General features: G+C 38.5%; 1 protein-coding gene and 1 long non-coding RNA gene across 2 annotated transcripts in view; one reads left to right on the top strand and one right to left on the bottom strand.

Annotated features, from left to right (window-relative positions):
* The window catches only part of reep3b (receptor accessory protein 3b), a 43745-nt gene extending 18200 nt beyond the window's left edge, over positions 1 to 25545 (top strand). The window contains exons 3-8 of the mRNA XM_072373460.1: positions 1019 to 1095; positions 5091 to 5211; positions 5348 to 5461; positions 15622 to 15769; positions 24309 to 24442; positions 24579 to 25545. Coding sequence (XP_072229561.1) covers positions 1019 to 1095; positions 5091 to 5211; positions 5348 to 5461; positions 15622 to 15769; positions 24309 to 24442; positions 24579 to 24650 — 666 coding nt within the window. The 3' untranslated portion in view covers positions 24651 to 25545. The remainder of the gene's footprint in view (positions 1 to 1018; positions 1096 to 5090; positions 5212 to 5347; positions 5462 to 15621; positions 15770 to 24308; positions 24443 to 24578) is intronic.
* Positions 25546 to 25612: 67 nt separating this feature from the next.
* On the bottom strand, positions 25613 to 26434 carry LOC140278448 (uncharacterized). The gene is made up of 2 exons (XR_011909198.1): positions 26357 to 26434; positions 25613 to 25963 (listed from the first exon to the last, which is right to left on the bottom strand). It is a non-coding gene; the product is annotated as an uncharacterized lncRNA (long non-coding RNA).
* Positions 26435 to 27107: the final 673 nt, after the last annotated feature.

Here is a 27107-nt window from a genome sequence, read left to right on the forward strand (position 1 = left end):
AGCAAGAGAAACCTTTCAAATTCTCTCACTAACTCCAATGGAGAGTTTGGTATTACACCAGAGACAGGTTCAACTGTGTTCAACTCTCTGCCGTTTAAAAAATCTTGCACTCCATTAAAATAAAAACTACATTACCGCGTTTCTCTAACCCTTCTGGTTCTTACGGTCTTCAAATTATTTTCCTCCCTCTTACAGTTTTCTCACAGGAGGTCATAGTATCCATTCAGCCATTTCTGCTGGTTCTACTGGGAGTGAGCTGTTAAGCCGCAGCTGCTAAATTTTTACATTTTTCTGCAGTGTTTCCCATCTTTCTTTTTTCACTTTTTGTTTTGCATTTTTCTTCTCTTTTCTATAGTTTTCTGCCTTCACCCAACTCCAGCTCCTTTCAAAAATACCTTTCACAGCAGTACCTTCCAACTGCCAATCCTTTTTGCATTTTTATTCTCTTTTCTGTAGTTTTCTGCCTTCATTCAGCACTAGGTCCTTTTAAAAATACCTTTCAGACATTTTGAAACTTCAGCATTCTACCAAATGTTTCTACATCGTTTCTCTTCTTTCTGAATTTTTTTTTTAATTTTTGGTTTTCTTTTTCAAAATTACCTTTCAGACCTTTTGAATCTTGAGCAAATATTTTCTGCTAAATTTTCAACTTTTTTAGCATGGTCAGCTATCATCAGCATTCTCACTGCTGTTTCGCAGCTAGTTATTGTTTTTGTTTAATATGCAATCATTGTAAATATATTTTTAAAAAAGAAAAAAAAATAGCTACTTGACTAATTTTGGATTTCCCCCACTGGGGGATGAATAAAGTATTTTTCTATTTTATTCTATTCTATTCTATTCTACATACATGTGTATACATAAATACAAACACACATTCATTTGTTGTTATTTTATTGTCCATATTTGCCTCTGTCTTCAAATTGTGGGATTGCTGAAATATTGCAGTGCTGATTAAAAACAATAAACTTCGTCATCCATTGTTCTCTGTCTCATTCCTGGGTGTGCATGGGTGTAGGTCCGATGGATGATGTACTGGATTGTATTTGCCCTCTATACTGTCGTGGAGACTATCACTGATCTAACATTGGCATGGTAAGTTACTCTCTAATACTGTACACTCACCCCACTAAACGCACACAGACCCATGCTGAGGAACTAATCATCCAGTAATTAGTTTGTAAATCCTTGGTGTTTGGACATTACACAGCTAATGTGGCTAAGTACAGATCAGAGCTGAAATTGTTATGCTAAGGGAAATGTAAAACTGTACTTAATTTGAGTTACTTTGCTTTGTACTTTTACTTTAGTAATCCCAAAGTCATCAGTAACAGATATAATTAAAAGCAAAAAAAAAAAAAATGTAATTGTGTATAGTTATTGCTGTTGGCAAGAATGACCTCCTGTAGCTGAAGAAGCCTCTGTTCACACTTCTTAAATCATATGCACTCTAGACGGTGGACAGTGTTATGAATTCCATTTAGTAACTTGTGCAGCATTCGTCTTGGTACAGTCATGTTCAGGGCTTCAGAGCAGTCCCCAGCACAGAGCCAGCCTTCTTTATCAGTTTGTTCAGTTTCTTTGAGTCTCTGGCTCTGATGCTGCTGCCCAACAGATGCTGCTATCCTCCCAGTATAGATATAGTACTTGGATTTTTCCTGGTCCCAAACCATGTTGCAAACTCATTGACCAGTTCCCTGTGCCCAGCTTCTTGTCCATCACTGATATATCCAACAACTGCAGAATCATCAGAGTATTTCTGGAGATGACAGGACTTGAGTTATAAGTTAAGTTTGAGGTATACAGAGTGAAGAGAAACAGTGAGAGTACAGTCCCCTGTGGTGCTCCTGTGCTGATGACCACCATCTCAGACACACAACCCTTCAGTCTCACAAACTATGGTCTGTTTGTCAGGTAGTCAATAATCCAGGTGGTTGTGGAGGCATCCACCTGCATTATCTGCAGCTTCTTAGATAACAGTGCAGGCTGTATTTTATTAAAAGCACTACAGGAACCAAGGAACATGATCCTCACATTGTCAGACGATAAGCAAACTTTAGTGTGTGCGTGCTCGAACGGGTTAAACAATGCCACCAAGGTCTAAAGCGTGGCTCCATTTCACATAGATTGATGCCAGTAGTGTTTGATGCAACATGTGCCAGAAAGTCAGCAACACAACTAATTTAATGAATTATTTGACCGTGCACAAAATCAATTTAAGAGCAGAATGTTGCTCCGTGTTTGACTGCAAGAAGGTCGGATCACAGCCATCCTTCTCTCAGCATTCAAGTCAGCCTGTGGACACCACAGAGCCCACTGGACTCGGCTTCATCTAAGAGCGCCGAGGACGGCGCAGTGTGTGGGCCGTAAATAACGTTCAGCGAAATCCGGCAGTAATCTCGATGTTACTGTTTGATTGATATCCTGCCCTACTTACGAAATAGTAATTTAATAAAATTTTGCTTACAGGCTATTATGGTATTTTTTTGCCAATTCCACTCTTCAGTTTGCTGGTGGCTATTCAGAAAATAGTCCCATAATTTAATATGGGAATTTCAGCCCTCAAATGTCAGTGTTTGGGGCCATGACTGACTTGACTTTCATACCTGGCAGCTGGTGTGAATGACTGACAAGCCAGTGGAAAGAGGTAGATGAGACAGGAGGCTCAGTCACCAGAAAACTTTGAGAGACCTGCTTACTGTATTGATTAAGGACTGCAATTTTGTCAGTATCATCTTCAGTTTATTGTTTTTTATTAGAGTTTAATTCACCGTAATTGTTAGGATTGTTTTTCAGTTCATTGGACCAACGAATGGTCTCCCCCCCCCCCCCCCAAAAAAAGTAAATTGAATTTGTTTCCTGTCTTCTTTCTTGTCCAAATGCACATTGTACACAGTTTTATTAATGATAAAAACAGAGGGTCGGGATTGATATTACAATTAAGAGGCATTAAGGATGCTTTATATTAAACAGCGCAGTGCTACAGTTTGCTGATTATTTAGATGTGCTCACTATTTTTCCAAATATGGGCACTTCTGGCTCCAAAAAACCTTTTGATGAAGGCATAATGCATCTGTACAGTAGTTAACATATTATTTGTTGTAGACAGTCTATGAATGTAACCACAGACTTATCAGTGAGGCGTTGTGTCACCTGGTTTTCCCTGACTGGCACACCCCTATAGGAGAGTAGTGGCAAGCCCTGAGTTTAATTCCAACTGACGATAGAGAAGTGAGTAGTGTAGTGGTAAGATTGCCACCTTTCAGTAGGGGTCCTTAGGCAAGACCCCCTTACCCTACCTGCCTACCTGGGATACTATTGTACGTCGCTTTGGATAAAAGTGTCTGCCAAATACATAAAACATATGTACTTTTTGAACAAAGAAATAAGGAGAAAAATTTGTTTAAAGATTGTTTAAGTATAAGCAGAACTTTTTAAAAATAAGTTCTAAAATATATACTAAATCTAACTTGTATACATGTGGATTTTTATATTTACTCATTAGCCCATTTAACTCTACCAATGAAGTCCGACAGCACATATCCAAATTTACTTGAACTCATTCACACTATGGTCACAGTACTTCACCGATGCTCACTTTGAAAACCAAAGTCCATATCCAAGGTTTGGCATAGCCAACAACCCAGTTACCCTGCATCAGAAAAAAAAAAAAAAAGCATTTCATGCAAGTTATTTGGCCATCTGCTGGCTTGTCCAGGCCTATCCTGCTATTACGCAAAGGTGGTAGGAAAAGGAGTGAACCCAGCTCTGCCAGTCACAGTAACAGGTGATACTTACTGAAGCTAACCTTCTTGTCCTCAACAAATAACTTCCAATTGCAGTATTTCACTTAAAGTATTACCTGGACCAATTATTCAAAATAATGTCGGAGAAACAAAGAGGCACTTATACAGTTGGCTACTCATTTAAGAACACCCTATGACCACTTGAGACCTATGACCATTTCACAGTTTTAGTTCTGTTTATGTCACGGTGCGTGGTGCGAGAAGGGACCCAGATGCAGTTCTTTAACTTCCAAAACAAGGTTTATTCCAAAAAAACAAGACAAGGCAAAAACATAAAGCGCGGCAGAGCCGGATCAAAAATACTTAACTATGAAACAAGACTATGACTATGAAAAAACAAAGGAACAGGACTATGAAGCAAAACCAGACTTATCTTTCTGTGACTCGGCATGACGTGGAAGCATGAAGGGATAGTGAGGTAAGGATTCTGCAGTGACTGAAAGGAAACCAGAAGACTAAATACTGTGGAGGGAGTGATCAGTGAATGAGCTGCAGCTGTGAACAATTAACCAGGTGACTTGAGTGAACTGAGGTGGCAGGGGACAAACATGACTAGAACATAACTGAAAACATGATTAAACAAACTGACATAACATAAACTTCTATAGCCGACTGTGACAGTTTATCAAGTGGGGGTTTACATTCCATGTAAAAAAAAAAAAAAAAAGCAAACAAGAGAATGAAAGACAAACATCACTGTCTGTCAGGCCTACCCGCAAAATATGAAAATACAAATGTTTGTGCTTATGCTGAGTCTCAAACTTTTATGGACATCCTCACTTAATTTTTAATGCTCCAAACTACAGATAAGTATCTCACTAGAAAGGCTGCAATTATACTGATTGCATCTGTTTGCCTGGTAGACAAGGGAAATATGCATTTACTAGACTATTAGTAAAAGAAGGGGTAGAACAAACCTTGAGTTAAACCCAACTGAACCTTAACTCATCCCAGCTGTTTCTGTATGAGTTATCATACAGTTCCAACGTATTATAAACCCAATATAAGCTTCAGTCCTAACTGTAGAAGATAGCGCTATGGCAAACTTTTGTATTTCATTTCCACCGGCCCTGTCCACTTTTTTTTTTCCCCATAACCGTAGACTAACTGAACAGCCTTTACTCTTATGTGGTTCATGTGGATGTGTTGATTGGATGTTATATCCTGGTTGAAACAGATGCAGTGAACTGATGGTTTAAGTTGTTGTTCATTGGCCTCACAGTGAACAAGGACAAAGACACTACCAGATTGACCCTTGAATACTACTTCTCTATGTGTGTCCAGGTTCCCTCTGTACTACGAGCTGAAGATAGCTTTTGTGATCTGGCTGCTGTCTCCCTACACCAGAGGAGCAAGTCTCATTTACAGGAAGTGTCTGCACCCCCTACTGTCCTCTAGAGAAAGAGTAAGATCATCAGTCCATGCATCCATGCCTGCTTATTTCTACGTGGATTATTTTTTGTTGAGACCTTTATGATCATACTGCTTTTTACCTGGTTAAACTGTCTACTATAGATGTGTTATTCATTGTCTTTATGTAGGAAATAGATGAATATATTGTGCAGGCCAAAGAGAGAAGCTATGAGACCATGGTGAACTTTGGCAAGCAGGGACTGAGTATCGCAGCAACTGCTGCTGTAACTGCGGCTGTCAAGGCAAGTATTGGTGGAACACTGAATATTCTCTTTGGCATTATTGTAAAAAAAATGCTACATTTTATTTTTTCTTATTTCTATCTGCATGTGCTATTGTTCAAATGCATCATAAAATGCCTTTTTGGATTGACAAAAATTTCACAACCACGAGAAATTGATGACATGTTTGGAGCGATACCTAGTCTAAAACCATTTCCAGCCACAAAACCAGGTCTCTATTCAACGTGTAGAGAATGACACCAAAACTTAGTCTTACAAGTGATGTAAGTCTGTTTTCTGTAGGTTCAACACTACCAGAGACATATTTCAGTTCACATTTAAGATGTTGATGATAGATGCTATAGTATGAAAGTCTTTAAGGTGTCTTTTGCTTGCGTATCAGGGTTCTTACACACTAAACCATGATTAAGAACAGGAGGTGACAGCAAGTCTCCCTCCCAACGGAAAAAATTGCACTTTAACAAACAGAAAGACAACCTCCAACTGCAAATGTACAAATGTGCAGGAGGACACAACGTTTTGTGTAGAACAGAGCCGGAGTCTCTGAATTATTCAGAAGGGTAAACATGTTTCAGTTATTAGTTATTATTAGTTCAGTTTTATATCCAACATGGTTCTAACTCAATTTAAACTAAATAAACAATTTAAACTCATATGGATTGTTTTTTATTTAGCATTTAAGCTTTATTCACAGAAAAATAATTATTCACAGAGTTAATTCACTGCACTGAACAGCTGTTCGGTGATCTCGCTTTCTCTCTCTCTACCTGATCTGATGACAAGTTAACATGACAAATGGTCATGGTGGTGTAACAGTAGCTGAACTGAACTTTGCATGTATCCAAGCTGATTCTCTTCTTCCCAGGCAGACCTGTCGGTATGTTGCTGAAAAGGTTCTTTGTACAGAAAGTTGCTGCATCTTATTTTTAAAGCCCATGATTGTGGTGCTCAGTGAATGACAAATTAGCTGCCATCAATATTTTATTTATTGTTTTCTACAATATGAGCATTGAAGAGTAAGTTTCATAGTCAGAGGAGAGGAGGGGCTGAGGTGTGTAGCCTCATCAGCATATTTATAGAGAGCCATCACTGAATGAGGAAGATATCCTCTCCCAAGCAATAGTTTTTTTTCTTTTTCATGGAAAACAGTTTGAAATAGAAAATTCTATTCTAGTAGTTTTCAGCTACTCGATATTAAGGATTTAACTGAATTTCACTGTGCAGCTTTAACTCCTACTTCACTGTAGTCTTTAGTATAGGACTTGTGAGAATCCTCTCCTCGCTGCCTATGTTTAACTTTTATTTATCTCTGCTGCAAGGCTATGTCTCTCCCTCACACAAAGTTTTGTTTTTAGCACTGTTCAAGGTCCTTGGTGATATTTTAGATGTGTAGTGTCATAGTTAGTACACCAATATGCATGCGGGGTGCATTTCAACACACACATAGCGAGGGACTGCATCTGTAAAACATCTACAAGTGTTATAGTTACAGAAGTTATTGTTCATCTAATTTCAGAAGGGAATGAACCAACAGTGTGGCCCAGTTTATCGATCTGATATGTTATAGACTGATTTAATAACTAGCCAGTAGGGCATTTCTTTACTTTGTCAGACGAGTGGTGTTTTAACAACCAAGACCAGCTCAACTCGTGACATGCAGAGAGAATGTGTCTACAATAGTGATCAGTACCAGCTGATTGTATCCTGTCAATCAGTTTGCTGTATTTGCTAGTGTGAGCTTGCAGGCTCTTCTCTGTGTGCTCTCATGCACAGTAATAATGTGCCTCAAGGGGGTTATTGAATACTATCAATCTCAGACTGTGGAGGAGAGAAGTAGAATCAGGCAGGCACTATGAGCCCTAAAGCTTTCCTCTCTCAATGAAGATGTAAATTCATAGTTTGAAAATGAGCTAATATACTTCATCTCTGTGGTAATTTGGCAATAAAATATCACAGACATTTCGTCAAGACATCAGGGAGCCGCATTAACTTATAAGAAGAATGTCTCTGGCATAATATCTCATTTTATGTCGCCTTGTTGCTGTTACCCCTACACCCTGTGTTGACATACTTCTAATGATGCACTTGGACATATTATCAGTGAGGTTATCTGGGGTTTTGGATCTTTCAACCTCAATTACCTAACGGTAACGCACAAATACGTGGTGTAAATGCTTTTTTTCCCTAAACAGTGCCTGTAACATAGATGGTTTTAGCTTAATTACCTAACGGTAACGCACAAATACGTGGTGTAAATGCTTTTCTTCCCTAAACAGTGCCTGTAACATAGATGGTTTTAGCTTAATTACCTAACGGTAACGCACAAATACGTGGTGTAAATGCTTTTTTTCCCTAAACAGTGCCTGTAACACTGATGGTTTTAGCTTAATTACCTAACGGTAACGCACAAATACGTGGTGTAAATGCTTTTTTTCCCTAAACAGTGCCTGTAACATAGATGGTTTTAGCTTAATTACCTAACGGTAACGCACAAATACGTGGTGTAAATGCTTTTCTTCCCTAAACAGTGCCTGTAACATCGATGGTGTTAGCTTAATTACCTAACGGTAACGCACAAATACGTGGTGTAAATGCTTTTTTTCCCTAAACAGTGCCTGTAACATCGATGGTTTTAGCTTAATTACCTAACGGTAACACACATACGTGGTGTAAATGCTTTTTTTCCCTAAACAGTGCCTGTAACACTGATGGTTTTAGCTTAATTACCTAACGGTAACGCACAAATACGTGGTGTAAATGCTTTTCTTCCCTAAACAGTGCCTGTAACATCGATGGTGTTAGCTTAATTACCTAACGGTAACGCACAAATACGTGGTGTAAATGCTTTTTTTCCCTAAACAGTGCCTGTAACACTGATGGTTTTAGCTTAATTACCTAACGGTAACGCACAAATACGTGGTGTAAATGCTTTTTTTCCCTAAACAGTGCCTGTAACATCGATGGTTTTAGCTTAATTACCTAACGGTAACACACATACGTGGTGTAAATGCTTTTTTTCCCTAAACAGTGCCTGTAACATCGATGGTTTTAGCTTAATTACCTAACGGTAACACACAAATACGTGGTGTAAATGCTTTTTTTCCCTAAACAGTGCCTGTAACATAGATGGTTTTAGCTTAATTACCTAACGGTAACGCACAAATACGTGGTGTAAATGCTTTTTTCCCCTAAACAGTGCCTGTAACACTGATGGTTTTAGCTTAATTACCTAACGGTAACGCACAAATACGTGGTGTAAATGCTTTTTTTCCCTAAACAGTGCCTGTAACACTGATGGTTTTAGCTTAATTACCTAACGGTAACGCACAAATACGTGGTGTAAATGCTTTTTTTTCCTGAACAGTGCCTGTAACATCGATGGTTTTAGCTTAATTACCTAACGGTAACACACAAATACGTGGTGTAAATGCTTTTTTTTCCTGAACAGTGCCTGTAACATTGATGGTTTTAGCTTGATTACCTAACGGTAACACACAAATACGTGGTGTAAATGCTTTTTTTCCCTAAACAGTGCCTGTAACACTGATGGTTTTAGCTTAATTACCTAACGGTAACACACAAATACGTGGTGTAAATGCTTTTTTTTCCTGAACAGTGCCTGTAACATTGATGGTTTTAGCTTAATTACCTAACGGTAACGCACAAATACGTGGTGTAAATGCTTTTTTTCCCTAAACAGTGCCTGTAACATCGATGGTTTTAGCTTAATTACCTAACGGTAACGCACAAATACGTGGTGTAAATGCTTTTTTTCCCTAAACAGTGCCTGTAACATCGATGGTTTTAGCTTAATTACCTAACGGTAACGCACAAATACGTGGTGTAAATGCTTTTTTTTCCTGAACAGTGCCTGTAACATCGATGGTTTTAGCTTAATTACCTAACGGTAACACACAAATACGTGGTGTAAATGCTTTTTTTCCCTAAACAGTGCCTGTAACATCGATGGTTTTAGCTTAATTACCTAACGGTAACGCACAAATACGTGGTGTAAATGCTTTTTTTCCCTAAACAGTGCCTGTAACACTGATGGTTTTAGCTTAATTACCTAACGGTAACGCACAAATACGTGGTGTAAATGCTTTTTTTCCCTAAACAGTGCCTGTAACATCGATGGTTTTAGCTTAATTACCTAACGGTAACGCACAAATACGTGGTGTAAATGCTTTTTTTTCCTGAACAGTGCCTGTAACATCGATGGTTTTAGCTTAATTACCTAACGGTAACACACAAATACGTGGTGTAAATGCTTTTTTTCCCTAAACAGTGCCTGTAACATCGATGGTTTTAGCTTAATTACCTAACGGTAACGCACAAATACGTGGTGTAAATGCTTTTTTTCCCTAAACAGTGCCTGTAACACTGATGGTTTTAGCTTAATTACCTAACGGTAACGCACAAATACGTGGTGTAAATGCTTTTTTTTTTCCTGAACAGTGCCTGTAACATCGATGGTTTTAGCTTAATTACCTAACGGTAACACACAAATACGTGGTGTAAATGCTTTTTTTTCCCTAAACAGTGCCTGTAACATCGATGGTTTTAGCTTAATTACCTAACGGTAACGCACAAATACGTGGTGTAAATGCTTTTTTTCCCTAAACAGTGCCTGTAACATCGATGGTTTTAGCTTAATTACCTAACGGTAACGCACAAATACGTGGTGTAAATGCTTTTTTTCCCTAAACAGTGCCTGTAACATCGATGGTTTTAGCTTAATTACCTAACGGTAACACACAAATACGTGGTGTAAATGCTTTTTTTCCCTAAACAGTGCCTGTAACATCGATGGTTTTAGCTTAATTACCTAACGGTAACGCACAAATACGTGGTGTAAATGCTTTTTTTCCCTAAACAGTGCCTGTAACACTGATGGTTTTAGCTTAATTACCTAACGGTAACGCACAAATACGTGGTGTAAATGCTTTTTTTTCCTGAACAGTGCCTGTAACATCGATGGTTTTAGCTTAATTACCTAACGGTAACACACAAATACGTGGTGTAAATGCTTTTTTTCCCTAAACAGTGCCTGTAACACTGATGGTTTTAGCTTAATTACCTAACGGTAACGCACAAATACGTGGTGTAAATGCTTTTTTTTCCTGAACAGTGCCTGTAACATAGATGGTTTTAGCTTAATTACCTAACGGTAACGCACAAATACGTGGTGTAAATGCTTTTTTTCCCTAAACAGTGCCTGTAACATCGATGGTTTTAGCTTAATTACCTAACGGTAACGCACAAATACGTGGTGTAAATGCTTTTTTTCCCTAAACAGTGCCTGTAACACTGATGGTTTTAGCTTAATTACCTAACGGTAACGCACAAATACGTGGTGTAAATGCTTTTTTTCCCTAAACAGTGCCTGTAACATCGATGGTTTTAACTTAAATACCTGTCGTCAATGCACAAATACGTGGTGTAAATGCTTTTTTTTCCTGAACAGTGCCTGTAACATCGATGGTTTTAGCTTAATTACCTAACGGTAACGCACAAATACGTGGTGTAAATGCTTTTTTTCCCTAAACAGTGCCTGTAACACTGATGGTTTTAGCTTAATTACCTAACGGTAACGCACAAATACGTGGTGTAAATGCTTTTTTTCCCTAAACAGTGCCTGTAACATCGATGGTTTTAGCTTAATTACCTAACGGTAACACACAAATACGTGGTGTAAATGCTTTTTTTCCCTAAACAGTGCCTGTAACACTGATGGTTTTAGCTTAATTACCTAACGGTAACGCACAAATACGTGGTGTAAATGCTTTTTTTTCCTGAACAGTGCCTGTAACACTGATGGTTTTAGCTTAATTACCTAACGGTAACGCACAAATACGTGGTGTAAATGCTTTTTTTTTCCTGAACAGTGCCTGTAACATTGATGGTTTTAGCTTAATTACCTAACGGTAACGCACAAATACGTGGTGTAAATGCTTTTTTTCCCTAAACAGTGCCTGTAACATCGATGGTTTTAACTTAAATACCTGTCGTCAATGCACAAATACGTGGTGTAAATGCTTTTTTTTCCTGAACAGTGCCTGTAACACAGATGGTTTTAACTTAAATATGAGATTGGCCTTTAATTTAAAAGCTGCATCATATGCATTTTTTCGTTTGTTTTCCATGTCGAGAGTGAGTACAAATGACCGATTTACAATGATTTAATGGTGCAAGTGTGTTTGATTTCTCGTACAATTTCATTGGACCACCCTACCTGAGTCTGGTTCTGCCAGAGGTTTCTTCCTGTTAAAAGGGAGTCGTTCCTTTCCACAGTTGCCACAGGCACGCTCAGGACGGGAGATTGGACTGAAGACAAGTTTTGGTGCAATCTGTTGGTTTCCTTAGCTAGGATATTATTTTTTTAATTGGCTCTATATTAATTAATTGGATTATGATTACAATGAATTGAATTCCAATTGGCTTGAATTGGACTATATTATCTAAGTACCTTGAGATGACAATTGTTGTAATCTGGCGCTATATAAATAAAACTGAATTGAATTGAACTATTCATTAATTTTATTGGTCTAATGTTATGAGGCAAAAGAAAAAAAATATTAACCGCACCGTATTATACGCCGCGTTGCTCAAAGAGCAAAAAAGTAGTGGCTTATTGTCCGGAATTTACGTTTTTCAGCCTTTGCAGTGAATGGATTTGTTACCTAATGGCAGCAGGAAAGCACGGTTTACCTCTGTTGGACAGTTACACATTTAACTCTCTTGTGACTTTTGTTTCCCTTTCTCTGCCTGCACTGACACACTTCTTTAGGGTTTCTGTGCCTCAGCAGGCTCCTTTGGGAGGTAAAGACCAGTCTGTGTATGCTCTATGAACAAAACACTCGTTTCTCATTTCATACAGCATTTTTGTCCCATTCAAACTTGCTCCGCCATTTTCTTCTTTTAACAGACTTGCTGCCTGAAAATTTCTGTAGATTTCAGAACTTCTTTGTGTATCCATAGAATCACTAATATTTGTTTTAATACAATTAACTTTCAACCTTATTGTTTTTGCATTAATTTCCCATGATATTTTAGGACTTTCGTTGTTTTAAACATGAGTTTGATTGAAACAATTGCTCCTATTTTCTTTCTCACTTACTTTGTTTTATTGAAAATGTCAAGTTTGTTTTTTCTACCCTTTTACTGTTGGTGTCACTCATTTCATTAAATGTTATCATAATGCCAATATCAAGTATTTTGGTTGGTTGGTTAAGTTGTGAATTTTATCAATAATGATAATATATTTTCCATTGTTCATACTCTTTGAATCCTAGTTTGACACCATTTACATGTGTGTGTGTGTGTTACATTTAATGATTGAATTAGACTGATTAATAGTTTTATATTGCTTAACAGATTTTACTGTAACATTATTGATTACGTAGTATGTCGCATTATGTTACTGTTATGTTACGTTTGGCTCCTGAAGTTAAGACAAACCTCTGTTTTCACCACACATCTCTGTATCATTACAGAGCTACTTGGTACTAGCAATATTGTTTTAGTTTTTTTTTTTTAATTGTCTGACATCGCCATAAGCTGCTTGTCAGTGGACAAAATCACTTTTGCTGTTGATAGTACTAATCAGTCTCGCCTTTTGTATAGCTCCAAATTAGAAAAAAGTTGACATAGTAAGAAAATTTTGACAAGAAAAAACTTTTATTGATACATTTACGTTGGCCTTTACTTAACTGCATGCAGTATGAAGCAAAGATATTTTTTGTTTTTTGCTTTGCCATAGTTTTGCCTCGTCAACTAATTGTAAAAAAGTGCTGCATTAGTGTTGACCGTTGCAGCAGGTCTGGCCATATTGCCTTATTTCATATTCTCTTGAAAATTTCTACTGAGCTTGTAGGTTATTATTGTGATAAGAGCCTCTTTGTGCTTGTATCGAGGTATCCATCTGCTTCTCTCTCAGCCCTCAAAGAGTGATTTTTAGGCTTTTTTTTTTTTAAGATAGACATGTAGTCTTCCAATAATCTTAGTGTTTTTCTGATGCAAATAACGCTACTTTGTAGGTCAAATGCTGGTTAATCATAGTGATATTTAATGATTTGCATGGCCACTGCTTAAGTAATTTGTAAAGTAAATGGAACCAGTGGTATAAATCTTTTGCAATTGTACACATCTGATTCAGTTCAATTAAATTCAACTCAGTTTTATTTATATAGAGCTAAATCACATTAAATTTAATCTCAAGGCACTTCAAAAATGCAATCCAATTTTAGTCAGTCAGTGTCCAATACAATCATAATCAAATCAAATTCCACATTGGTCCAATTCATACAGAGCCAATTTAAAAAATTGCTTTGCTAAGGAAACCAAACAGATTGCACTGAAACTGCAATCGCTCGTCCTGAGCTTGCACGAGGTGAAAAAAAACTGAAGAAAAAACTTAACAGGAAGAAACCTCCATCAGAACCAGGAAGGGCAGACATCTGCCTTGACCAACTGGGGTTTGAGAAGACAGAAAAGAGGGGGAAAAAACACCAAAATACCAGTGACAACAATGATGTCATATGTACATGGAGAATAAAGAAAGCAGAGTGTGGAGAGGTGCATCGTGGGAGCTCCCCCAGCAGTCTGGGCCTATAGCAGCAGAACTATGGGATATTTCAGGATTACCTGAGCCATCCCTAACTATAAGCTTTATCAAAAAGGAAAGTTTCAGCCTGATCTTAAAGGTAGAGGGTGTCTGCTTCCTGAACCCAAACTGACAGCTTATTCCACAGAGAGGGGCCTGATAACTGAAGGCTCTGCCTCCCATTCTACTTTTAGAAACTCTGGGAACAACAAGTAAACCTGCAGTTTGGGAGCGAAGTGCTCTGTTAGGAAAATATCTTACAATGAGATCTTTAAGATATGATGGAGCTCGGTCATTAAGAGCTTTATATGTGAGGAGAAGAATCTTAAATTCTATTCTGAATTTAACAGGGAGCCAATGAAGAGAAGCTAAAACTGGAGAAACATGATCTCTGCTGTTAGTTCTCATCAGAACTCTGGCTGCAGCATTTTGGATCAGCTGGAGGCTTTTCAGAGAATATGTGGAACAGCCCAATAATAAGGAATTACAGTAGTCCAATCTTGAAGTAACAAATGCATGGACTAGTTTCTCTGCATCACCCTGAGACAGGATGTTCCTGATTTTAGCAATATTACGAAGGTGAAAGAAGGCAGTCCTAGAAACCAGTTTTATATGTGCTTCAAATGATAAATTCTGGTCAAAAATAACTCCAAGGTTCCTCACTGTAGAACTAGAAGCCAAGGAAATACCATCTAGAGTAACTATATAACTAGACAATTTCTCCCTGAAGTGCTCAGGTCCAAAGAGAACAACTTCAGTTTTGTCTGAATTTAAAAGCAGACAGTTCTGAGTCATCCAGGTCTTTATGTCTTTAAGACAGGCTTGTAGTCTGACCAACCTGTTGGTTTTATCTGGTTTCATAGATAAGTATGAAAACTGGAATCTATCATATTTATCTATCAGATAAATATGACTTAAACCAGCCTAATGTAGTTCCTTTAATCCCAATAACATGTCCAAGTCTCTGTAACAGAATGCTGTGATCGATCGTATCAAATGCAGCACTGAGATCCAACAGGACAAGCACAGAAACAAGTCCGCTATCAGAGGCTAAGAGGAGATCATTGGTAACTTTCACCAGTGCTGTTTCTGTGCTATGATGCACTCTGAATCCTGACTGAAACTCTTCAAACTGATTATTTCTATGTAAATGATCACAAAGTTGAGCTGCGACTATTTTTTCAAGAACCTTTGGACTCTTTGTCAGCCTGGCAACAGTGCTGAAAAGAAACCTGGGATTATTCTTATTCTCAGTGATGAATAATAAGCAGTTCTGGCTTTACGAAGGGCTTTCTTATACGTTATTAAACTATCTTTCCAGACTAATTGAGACTTCTAAATTAGAGGAACACCATTTTCTATCCAGTTTTCTTGTAGTCTGCTTTAATTGATTGTGTTAAAGGTGTGAAGACAACTGACTACCTTTAGATGTTGTGGGAAATAATAAAATGTGCTCAACAGGCTGTTGATACTTTATCCACATGTCAGGTTTTGTCTTATTGATCTTTAAGAGGGTTGAGATTGTTAGAAATGTAATATTGTCTTTGTTCCACAGGGTCAGGGGGCCATAACAGAAAAGCTGCGTAGCTTGAGTATGCATGACCTTACACAGATAGGCCAGCAGGATGATGGAGGAAACCAGCTGTACCAGTACAGCTCCCACTCAGCTAACCCTGCCATCAGGAGATCTCAGAACACTGAGGGTACAAACAAAAAAACACACACACCCATAAATATACACGCAATACAAGAGTTAAAAAAATGTCTTGATGAAGACATGTTTTCTCCATGTAAAAGTTTGTTCTGATCTGTTGCTCCATTTCGACTTTTTTTTTCTTTTGGAAATTGTGAATTCTGCATTGACATGGCTTAAGAACGGGGGAACTTTCTGGGTTGTTGACTACACACTGTTAAAAATCTATCTACAATGGTTTGCCCCACAAAGCAACTTTGGGTCATTTTGTACATCTATGAAGACCATTTACAACAGAGGGTGCTCTAGATCTAAGTTGTGATTGTCTTGACAAAGATAATGAGTAAGTATGTAGCATTTTCTATCAATAGAAACAAATAAACGATTATTAGTCTAAAATATTGAAATATGTTTAATATGATATTAATAGCTTATAATATTGAAATATTACCGTTTTAGATGGTTCACCATGTTTGTAGTCGTACACTGCCAATGTCTTTGACATGGATGGTAGAGGACTCACTGTAAATGAAACGCTCAAAATAAAAATAAATATTCAGCAAACCACCGGATGTTGAATAACGTGGACGTTCTTCAATCTACCTGTCTCGAGGTGGTTGGGCTAATCCAAAATAGTGAAAACAAAGGGGTGTTCTCTGAAGTCAGACTGTTACCTGTGAAACAGGGGTGCACTGAAAACACCCCCATTAGCACTTGGTACTTTCCTCCATATGAAATTAACCATAGACTGTATGAAATTAATACGTCAAAAAATCGACTAATCAGAATTTTGGTTGACCCAGAACATATCGACCAATAAGTCGACTAGGACTTTACAGCCCTAATGAAAACTTATATGTCAACGGATTTTTCATTTAGATTTCATTCAATAAAGTGAAAGACTGTGTGCCGCAGTAAAAGCTAACATGATACTGAGGCCATGTTGACCATCTGCCCTGAAACCGAAGACTGTGCAGTGTCATGCTATGATGTAAATGCGTTACACTAATCTGAGGATAACTGATCTTGTCTGTGTGATGTCTGAATGAGCACCATAAGTAGGACATGGTAACATTTTATCCACTTTTGGCACATTAAATGAAGAACAGTACTGTCCAAACTTTCTTACTGCATGGTTTCCATGTACCTGAGCCATATGAGTAAGAAAAAAACAGGTTAAAAATTATTTCAGCAGCAGCTCTGCTCTTGGTCTGTGTCATGTAGTACCTGCTGATGAGGATGTGATGCCAAAATTGTCAAGTTTGCAGTGTAACTTAGTTTTTATTATACTTTATTTATGCTGGGCACATTAATGCGTTAACTAATGAATTCATTATTTCTCTCCCATTAACGCAGTTTTTATTATTTTTATTGTAAACGTCTGTTGCTCACTGGCTTTTATTTTGAAAAAGTCCATCGTGGGCGAGCCTAGTATGTTGCTTACTGCTGCAGCGCTCACAGGAAACGGTCAGGAAAGAAAAGAATGGCAGATGAAGCGGGCAAAAAACTTTTACATGGCCATTTACATTTCAAAGTTCTTCCAGACGGTGCAGTCGACAGAGCCACAGTTATTTGTAAGCACCGCACCGTTGAATTGTCTTATTACTGTAGTTTCGGTTCCAATAAAAGTGTCTTATATGCTACTGTTGAATTCATTATTGGATTTTCCGTATAACAATGCCATTAATCGTGATTAATCACAGGAAATCTTGCAATTAACGCAATTAAATAATTTAATATTTGCCCAGCCCTAGTTTTATATTACCTGACCACTGTGTTAAGGGTTAGGGAAGGGATGGGAATTGTTAAGAATGTAGCAATTCCGGTTCCATTATCGATATCGATTCGGTTCCTTGTCGATTCTCTTTTCGATTCTCATCCAGTTATGTATAGTACAAATGGCTTTAGTTGCAGTAATACTTTAATTTCAAGTATGCACCAACATTTTATCTATCATTTTACTTTTCCCTGCCTCAATGAAAGGGGTAGCTACAGGTATGCGGGAGCCTGGCTCTGAGCCTCCCCCACTCTTGCAGTCCTCGTCAACTAAATGTTAATATCCGATGGAAATTATTCATACAGTATGTCGCTAAAATTATTACAATCAACAGGACCTGGAAGTTTTGCATTACAGGGCTCTCAAGTTTTGAATGCAGGCAAGAGTGACATCTCTCCTGCTAAAGCTAAAACTGCTCTGCTCAGACTCATGGGAGACGTGCTTGTTTCCTGCTGTTTCCATAGCGAGGCGCCAGGGAAATTTATATTCAGATTTTTTTTTTTTTTTCAGCTTGAGAAATACAATGTGTGGCAGGAGTGTGTGACAAAAGACGGAAAAGCGTGACTGTCACGCTCAATGCGTGAGACTTGAGAGCCCTGCGTTACCCGGGACTTTAGAGACGGAAGACGCTGTGCCACAAGCTCCCCCACCAGAGTCGCCGCCATTGCTTAGCAGCGCGTCAAAGACTTTACTTTCGTGCAAAGTAATTGCATGCTGTGTGGTCAAATGATGTGATCAAAGCTCTGTCCGTGTTGCAACTGGCCCTAGTATTGTCCTTTTTGGTGAAATATAACCAAACTTTGGAGCGCTTCTGCCTCAACGCCATGATGGAAACATTCTGATCCAAAATACAAAGCGTGCACATGACATCATCGCGCAAATGTGTCAGATGTTAGCAGAACCTACAAACGGGACCGTTAGGCAGGCGGATTAACGATTCCACGGAATCAAACTACTGGGAGCCGGTTCTCTTCAAGAACCAGTTCTCGATTCTCATCCCCAGGTTAGGGTTACCATGAATTGTTAAGGCGATGTGACATGATGTTGTATGTAAACTGTGACTCAATGAAAGAGATGGGGACTCAAGTCGCATAACTCGATTTAAGTTGCACTTAAGTCACACAAACAAAGATTCGAGACTTGAATTTAGACTTGCCCTCAAAAGACTTGAGACTTGACTTGAACTTGAGGTTTGGGACTCGTAAACAATCTTCATTTCATAAAATTATTGTTTCTGATCTTTATTTAATTAATTCCAATGTATGACAAGGCTGATGGCAGACTGAGCGCAATACAGCCTCACGCAGCGTCAAGCTCATCTGGAACTGTGCCATATGTTGTCACATTTGGTTATAAAGCGTTCACAGAGATGGCAAACAAGTGAACGGCCACTTGCAAAGTGTGTGCTATCAGGATAAATGATACCGACTCAACTACGTCCAACTTCATCTGGCACCTCAAAACGCACAAGGATAGGTCAGTCTCTTTGTAATGTGAAACTTATCGACAGGAACCGCTAGCAAACTAATCAAAGTAAACGGTAGAGCCCGACTGATATGGGATTTGGTGATTTAAAAATCCGATATTCCGATATATATATTTTAAAAACGAAATTCCAGAAATGCATAACAAAACAGATTTCCCTAACATTAGTTATGTGTAGTTATTTGATCTGCAGCAGCAGCCTGTGAAATTTGAGAAAGACTTTGGTTAAGTAGCCTAGGTTAACAGTTACCAAATTAATTGCTAAGCCAAGTCTATGTGGATGTAGTTTAACGTTAATCTAATTGCTGTTTTAAAGTAGCCCACTTTTACAATTTCAGGGACAGCTAATAAAATTCCAGGTTGACTGTCAAAAAACTGAAAAATGCACTGAAATCGTGCTGAAAAATGTGAAGCATGAGAAGTTCAGGCTACACAGCCAGTTATTAATATGTTTGTTAATGTATCCTGTGGTGCAGAGCAAGCACGCATATTTCCAAATACATTTATATACTTCAAACAAGCTTTCAAGGCGTTTCTTCACATTGGATTGAAATAACCCTCTCAAGTGACCATGCTCTGATCAATTTTGATCCTGCAGTGTATAATGATATTATATATATTGATAATACAGTACATGCTTTCATGCCATAACATACAGCAATGCAGTCTTATCGAGACCAAAAGGCATGTGTGTAATGATAGAACATTAATTTCAGTCATTTGAGACTTCACTTCAAAAGACTTGAAACTTGACTTGTTATTGGTCTTACTTAAAAAATGACTTGTGAACATGGCTGCTCTATGAGGCCTTGTAATGTCCAATCTTACTCAGATGTCATGCATGTGCTGTGGCTGTCTGCGTCACTCTCACAGACATCCCGAAATGAAGCATGAGGAAGATTAATGGAAAGTGACCAATGACTGAATGCCATCACTTTTAACAGATTAAATGACACCATAAATTGAATATATAATACCTGCTACCTCACCTGGATTCTTTCAGTGTGGAGGAGTAGCGACTACTCTCAGCCTCTTCTTGGTGCCTGAGCTCCTCACCCTGTCCCTAAAAAGCTCTGACACTCTCAGAGGAAGGTCCTTTTCGCCACTTGAATTTGTGATCACACTCCTTTGGTCACTACCCAACGTTCCCAATCGTAGGTCAGGTTTGGAATGGAGATTGACTGCTAAATCGACAGCTTTGCCTTTTGGCTCAGTTTGTCTCTTCACTAACAGCTCTCCTGTTACTGAATCTATGCTTTGAAAAATGGAAATTTACACCTTTTTTTAAACCAGACGGCCACTGTCAATTTAGTCAAAGTCACACAATTATACTATCATTTATACCACTGTATCCACATGGTTTTCATCACATAGCCCTTACTGACTTATTATCTCTGTTACTTTTTCTTCTTTTCCTTCCTTCTCTGCCTAATGAGAATTGCAGGTTGGCTGGCATTTCAATGAAAGCACTCTGCAGCTGTGTGAGATGACTTTATAGCAGACAGAGGGGATGAGATGAGATTGAATGGGATGCCAGTGGAATGTCAAACACATACTCTCGTTGTTCCTTCTGTCTGTGTCTCTCTTAAACACACACACACACAAGCAGTCATTGAGCCACGGAAAAAGAGAGTGAGAGGGTGTTGGAATGAAAGAGGAGAGGACAAAGATGAATTTATAGGTGCAGAATGGAGATGTAAAGGGTAGATGTTGGAGGAAGAAGAGATGGATGGATGAATGGTAGCCTGGAAGACAGCATTAGCATACTGAGAGAGGAAGAGGTGTGTTATGTATTCAGCTCAGGCAGCCAGCAGAAAGATGAGAGGAGGAAGGGCAGTTAAAGCAGTGAGATATTATATGATATTATATTATATTATATTATATTATATTATATTATATTATATTATATTATATTATATTATATTATATTATATTATATTATATTATATTATATAAATTCTTTCATCTAGTTCATATCACACCCTCTGCTGACCAAAGTGGTGGCTCATTATTCTTAAGGAATTTATCATTTGATAGTTGAAAAACCTCAAGCACGGGGATCAATGACCGGATCTACTAACAAGTACAGGATGTGTATCTAAACCTAATTCATCCTGTTCATTTGAGCTGTATGTCTCCCTTCTTCTCCATAAACAATTAAGATGGTCGGCGAGACACCATGACACACAGCGAAGGATATTTTCACTCAGCTCCCCGCACTGTTCTGTGGAGGCATGCTTAGGTAATAACTACCTTTGCTATAAAGAACAAACTCTTTAACACTGAAACCCACGCTGTCTTCAATGCATCCATCCATGTGTGAGTGTGTGTTAGAAAAAAGCCCTGAATAGCCTGTAAGATGTAACACTCTACATCTCTGTGTGTGAATGGGGGAATGTGGCTTTCAGTGTAAAGGTCCTCAGTGATCAGCTTGTGTAGAAAAGAGGTGTATAAGTACAGTCTATTTACCATTTAGTGGGTTTATAAGCATAACAATAATTGAAATTAGCAGAGTTCATCATAGATGACCTTGTTGTGCAGATATTTAGTCATTTTTATTATGTTTTACAGATATACTTTCAGATAAACTCCAGTGAAAGGATTTTTTTGTTTTTGAGCCAAAGATGAAAAACAGAGCTGTTGGTCAGAACTTTGAGAATAATAGTGAACCTCAATAGAAGGTTAAAACTATGTCAATACTAAACCTGGTCTAGTTGCTGTATGAGAGTTTCTGTTAGGGCTTTAAGGGAGCCAAGTCCTGATTGGACACGCTGCTCTGGGTCTCTGCTGGCCATTGTAAGACTTTTTTGGCCAAAGCTAGTTTAGGTGATGTTTTACAAAGCCTACAGGTCGCTACATAACAGGAAATTGAAGAGATTTACCACAGAATACTTTGGCTGCAATGACTGGAATATCCTCTCCTCTCTACAGTCCAGACAAAAAAAAGGAACTCCTGGAGAATTACAGTAATATGTTAGTCCTGTGCAAATTACTTTTTCCAGTTTTCAAAATGGGAGAATTGTCTGCTGAAACAACTTGAGACATCACACATCAGTCTGGTTTCTGTTCAATAGGATTATACTATCCAGCCAAAGTGTGCCGTGCAGAAGATATTTTTTCATATTGTTTGATATTTTGAAATCTTATATAAAGCTGGACTTGGTCTCTTTCCACTCTCTTTCCCCTCGGAGGGGAACAGTGAAGAATTGCCTCCAACTCTTGAGAGTTGGAAGGGGCCCCTTATAGAATCCAGATGTAACAACAGTGAGAGCTAGAACCAGAAACAGAAACAACATTCTCACAAAGTTTTTTGTAAGGAAGAAAAATTTGGTAGAATAAGGCTCAGGGAAGGCAGCCAACCACTCCGACCAGTTAGATGAGGGGGCACCAGGACAGGAAAAAACAGAATTAATAGCAACTATGTAATGATTAACACTGTGTCTGCAACCATTGATCAGAAACATGGAGAGAGGTACTTATATCTGCAGAAAGTTACAAGAAGGAAAATGGCCTGCAGTAGCCCCTGGAGAAAGACTGATGCACTCAGTTCTTCTTCTAATTTGAGCCAAATGATTATGTTTCACCCATGCTGGTAGACCCCTAATGCTTGTAAATCAGACTTCACTTGCTGGTGCCTAAAATAGCAAGTGTGTTTTTCAAAGTAACAGCAGGCCTCTGCTGACCTCTGCTGGACCAGCTGCCCACACGTTCACAGTTTAAATCCGTCAGCTGCCTAACACAAAGTCAGCCCAGGTCTGTAATCACCAGCAGTCACAAGACATCAACAAGGTTGACTGATTCTGACAGGTGATGATGATGTCCGATTTTCCCTTGTCATTATTATTATTGGTTGCATTTCACAGTAGGTTTGTCACCTGTTGATGAATAACACGGGTCTGTGTTCGCTGATCCTTTTCTCTCTTTATATTGTTTTATTCTGTCCTGTGTCTTCACACTAGAATAGAAGCATAAGGAACTGTACCTTACTGTGCATAATGATACTTTTGTATGTTAGAAATAAACCTTCAGATGCTTTAAATCTCTGAAGAGTACTAACACATCCAGTTGAGTCATTTAGATTACTGAAATGATGAAACCATTTCAAACAGCCACAAAGAACTGAAACACATGGTTGTTTGATGAACAGATCTTTAAAGTAAAATGTCAGAACTTTACTGTTTCTTCTTTTGGGAACATGAATATTTCCCTGTTAACAATGAACTGAATCCCTGTGCTGCAGACAGTTAGCGGCACAAAACATTTACACACGTCGTTGCTGCAAAAGATGTCACTATGTCAGTGTTTTCTGCCATCTTAAGAATGAAACATTCATCAAAGGGAGCTTTACATTCTTAAAGCTTCCCTTGGCAAAGCAAATCTGTTTGGCATAAACGGTATTCAGATTACAATTCTGCTGGCATAATGCTGGACAGGACAAGGGGAAAAAAATGAAGAAATTACGCTAAGAAAAAACCACAATTCCAAAAGTGGAGAAATCTGTCATTTAGAATCCCAACCTGCCTGCAGGATACCATCAGGGCCCCTCGTGTTTTCTGTGTCCGGGGTTGTGTGGCAGTCAAACGTGCAGGCCTTGGTGGTCTGAAACTGGCAGTTTGGAAAGTGTTTGGAACATATAGATCCATATAGTCTGTTTTACCTCAAGAAGAGTCTTCAGAAGATTCAGGAGGAGCAATGAGTTTTTGTTCTGGTCTCACAACAGGGACCACGTGCCTTTATGTGTTTTGTGGACTGGGAGAAAACGTATCCCTGTGTCCTTAGTGTCATGTGGGAGGTGCAGGTGGGAGTATCAGACCTTTTCTGTGGGCCATCCAGTCCCTTTGCATCTGCAGGGAGAGCTTCACATTGCTGGCTGTAAGTCAGTGTGTGTGGACTCTTCTAGGACTGCTCTTTGTCACTTCTTATGTTTCTAACTTTCTGGACAGAATTTCTAAGCACTCCGGGGCTGTAGGTTTTCCATTTTGGTCAGCTTTGGATAGCATCTTTGCTTTTTGTGCTTGTGATCTTGTTGGCATTATCAAGCAGAGACCTCCAGCAGGCACTGGGGTGGACTGGCCTCTCTGGTTGAGAGTGAGTCACTGTGGAGGAGTTTAAGTATCTCAGGGTTCTTCTTCGTGAGAGGAGGAGAAAGTCAAATCTGAAAGGGTCCTTCAGTCTCAGCGAGATTGTTCTGCCTAATTAAAGGTTACATGAACTTTCAAACATGGCCCCTGATATAGTTCCATGGTTTTATATAGCTGCATGTGGTGTGTCTGTTTCTGCTTTTCAGAGTACTTTTATGAGCAGGAGGAGAGGACAGACGAAGAGACGGAGCCCACCTTTTCTGAAGATGAGGCTGTCAGTCAGAAAGGACTGAGGCGATCGCAGAGCGTCAAGATAACAAGATCTAAAGTCCGCAAAGATGCAAGTGGTCTTCTTTATACTGCTGACAGGAAAAAATGATATCTACAAAATGGAAATCATACATTAAAATATGAAAAAGTTTGTTTGTTTGTGTGTATGCTCATTCATTCATGTTTGCTTTGATTTTTGCCACCAGGCTCGTTATGGATCTCTGAAGATTAAAGGCAAGAAGAGACCTGCACTCAGCTCAGTCACTTATGGAATGTGATGGGACTGCTGCTGGCACACAAACGTGTAGAAACACACTGCAGAGCAATCTGCTTATTGGTGGATGGTATGGTCTTGTTTTCCAGCTGACTTTTTACTGTGCTGAACTCCTCTATGGTGACCTTTCTGGTGGCGTATTTATTATCTTATTCATCCAAAACCAGCGGCTCTTACAGATCATTTTGGTAGGTTTATGGTGTATATGACATATTTTGCATGGATTATATGTGGAGTTTTGCTTTTTAATTAGAATTTTAGCGGTGTTATGTGTGTAGTCTTTTAGATTGTGGAGCTTTCTTTCCCCTCTTTGTGTCATTTTACCCAAGTTATGTGGTACCACTTACTAATAAGGCTTTCTCTTGAGTTCTTAAGAAGCTGAGACTGATAGCTTAACTACTGTTCTTTACAACCCAATTCTAAACTATTAATAAGAACAATTTTTTTGGCTGCCAGATTTTGTACAGGATCTTATTTACACTGTCATTATAGAAAGTGACCTTTAATCCAATGGACCATGTGGTTTTTGGAAAGTTACAGGATATTTGACGCGTTTGAGTTGAATGAACTGAATATAAGCAGCTACAGTGGCTATTGCTCAGCAGCAGGTATACAGTCTGGCTTGAACAATGCACTTTAACAGTCTTTAATATGGGATAAAGTAAAAAATGGTCTCCTGGAGAAGGTTCACTGGTTTAATTGAAATTTCTCTTTCCAAAGTTGTTTTTATTATTGCCCTGCAAGTAACTTGCAAAACATTCCTTTTGATTTAGTTATCAATTTATTAAGCTATTATTTTCAACTTCTTACTCCATGATGAAAAATATCTTTTGATACCAGTTTTGCTTCTGCTGTCTTTCAGGCATTAATCAACTTGCTCCGACCTGAACCTCTGTCATTAGTGCTTAAATCTGACACCTTACGCAAGTCTCAATATACTACAGGGGACTGATTTTACCTTAAGGGCCACAATTAGGCTCAGATACTTGCAACATTCCCTTTGATAATAAGAGAGATTTAACATGAACATTTGAACCTTGAGCAGAGATGAATGAATACCACGTGGAGAGCATGTCGGAGTGGAGCACACTTGAATTAGTCTTTCAAGCACCAGCAGCTGAACACTTGCTTTTTCTTGTCAGAGAGGTGAAACAGATAAAACCAAAGGAATGAATGAAGGGAGATTCTGGCTGATTTCCCTGAGAGAATGTCTGTCATTGTGAAGGCATACATTTGTTGAGCCTTTTCCTCGTGTATTTAGATATCATTTTGTGTCCTGGCCATAACTGTGAATATTAGGATCAGCTTTTATTAGGGCTGTCAAACAATTCATTTATTTAATCGCGATTAATCAATTTTTTATTAATAGTTAACTCACGATTAATCTTTATATTATTCTTTCAAATCAAAAAGTGCATTGTAGATCCACTTGACATGTCTATTTCACAAACAGCACATAAAATGCTACAAGAATGTGTTCTTAAAACTGAAGAGGTAGTAGACAACAAACTGCAAACAGAGCAGGGCCTAATGACAGTTCAATGAATGAAAAACTGCAGTCATTAGACACATCAGATTCAGAACTCTTTGTGACTTTTCTCCTATTTATTAAGGCCACGATTAACCGCTTAAAAATTAACACGTTAATTTTCTTAACGCGTTAATCGTGATGTGATTAATTAACTATGACAGCCCTACTTTTTATATGACGTCTGTTTTCAATCAAAAAGCCTAGTGTATTGTAACTACTTGATTTGCACATATACCCCTTTCCAGCGTTTCTTTACTTAATCTCTGCTGTTGTTGCATGTCATCTCATTTGAATATATATGTGAGAGGATGCAGTAGCTGTGACAGAATTGACTTTTTTAATAACGTTAACTCGTGACATTTTCACATTGGCTTGTTGTGTAGCAGCACACTGCTTAGAAGCTGCGCCAAGTCTCGTCTGTGGAGAGAGAATTCAGACTTTTTTTTCTCTTAATGTAAAGGAAACATTTTGTGTCAGTGTGCCTCTCATCCAGCATCATGTTTGTACTGAAGCAAAGTGATGTTTACTAAGGGTTTGGTTTTATCAGTGTTTCAAACATACTGACGAACAACCTGCTTGTCCTCCACTGAAGGGCAACAAAAAGCCAAACTTGCTCATGTTATGGTGTCCATTTATTGCTCATAACTGACTAATGATACCAAAACTTTATGTACACGTGTGGTTATCTGTTTGTTTGATGTGTGTTGGGAACATGTTGTTTCCTGATACATACAATAAAATGAAAGCTGCCTGACAACTCAATGGATGTCTTTTATTAAAAAACTTGCATATAAAACTTTTTGGCAGAGGCTTTAGAGAGGTGTAGCTGATTTGAAAGGCACACAGCATTAACGTTTTAACTGAAGCTGCTACTCTTGTTTCAGTTTACATGCTGCCTCTTGGTCAACTTATTTAAAATCATAGTTATCA

This window comes from Leuresthes tenuis, unplaced genomic scaffold, assembly GCF_036924035.1.
Source record: "Leuresthes tenuis unplaced genomic scaffold, fLeuTen1.0.hap1 SCAF_20, whole genome shotgun sequence".
Taxonomy (NCBI): domain Eukaryota; kingdom Metazoa; phylum Chordata; class Actinopteri; order Atheriniformes; family Atherinopsidae; genus Leuresthes; species Leuresthes tenuis.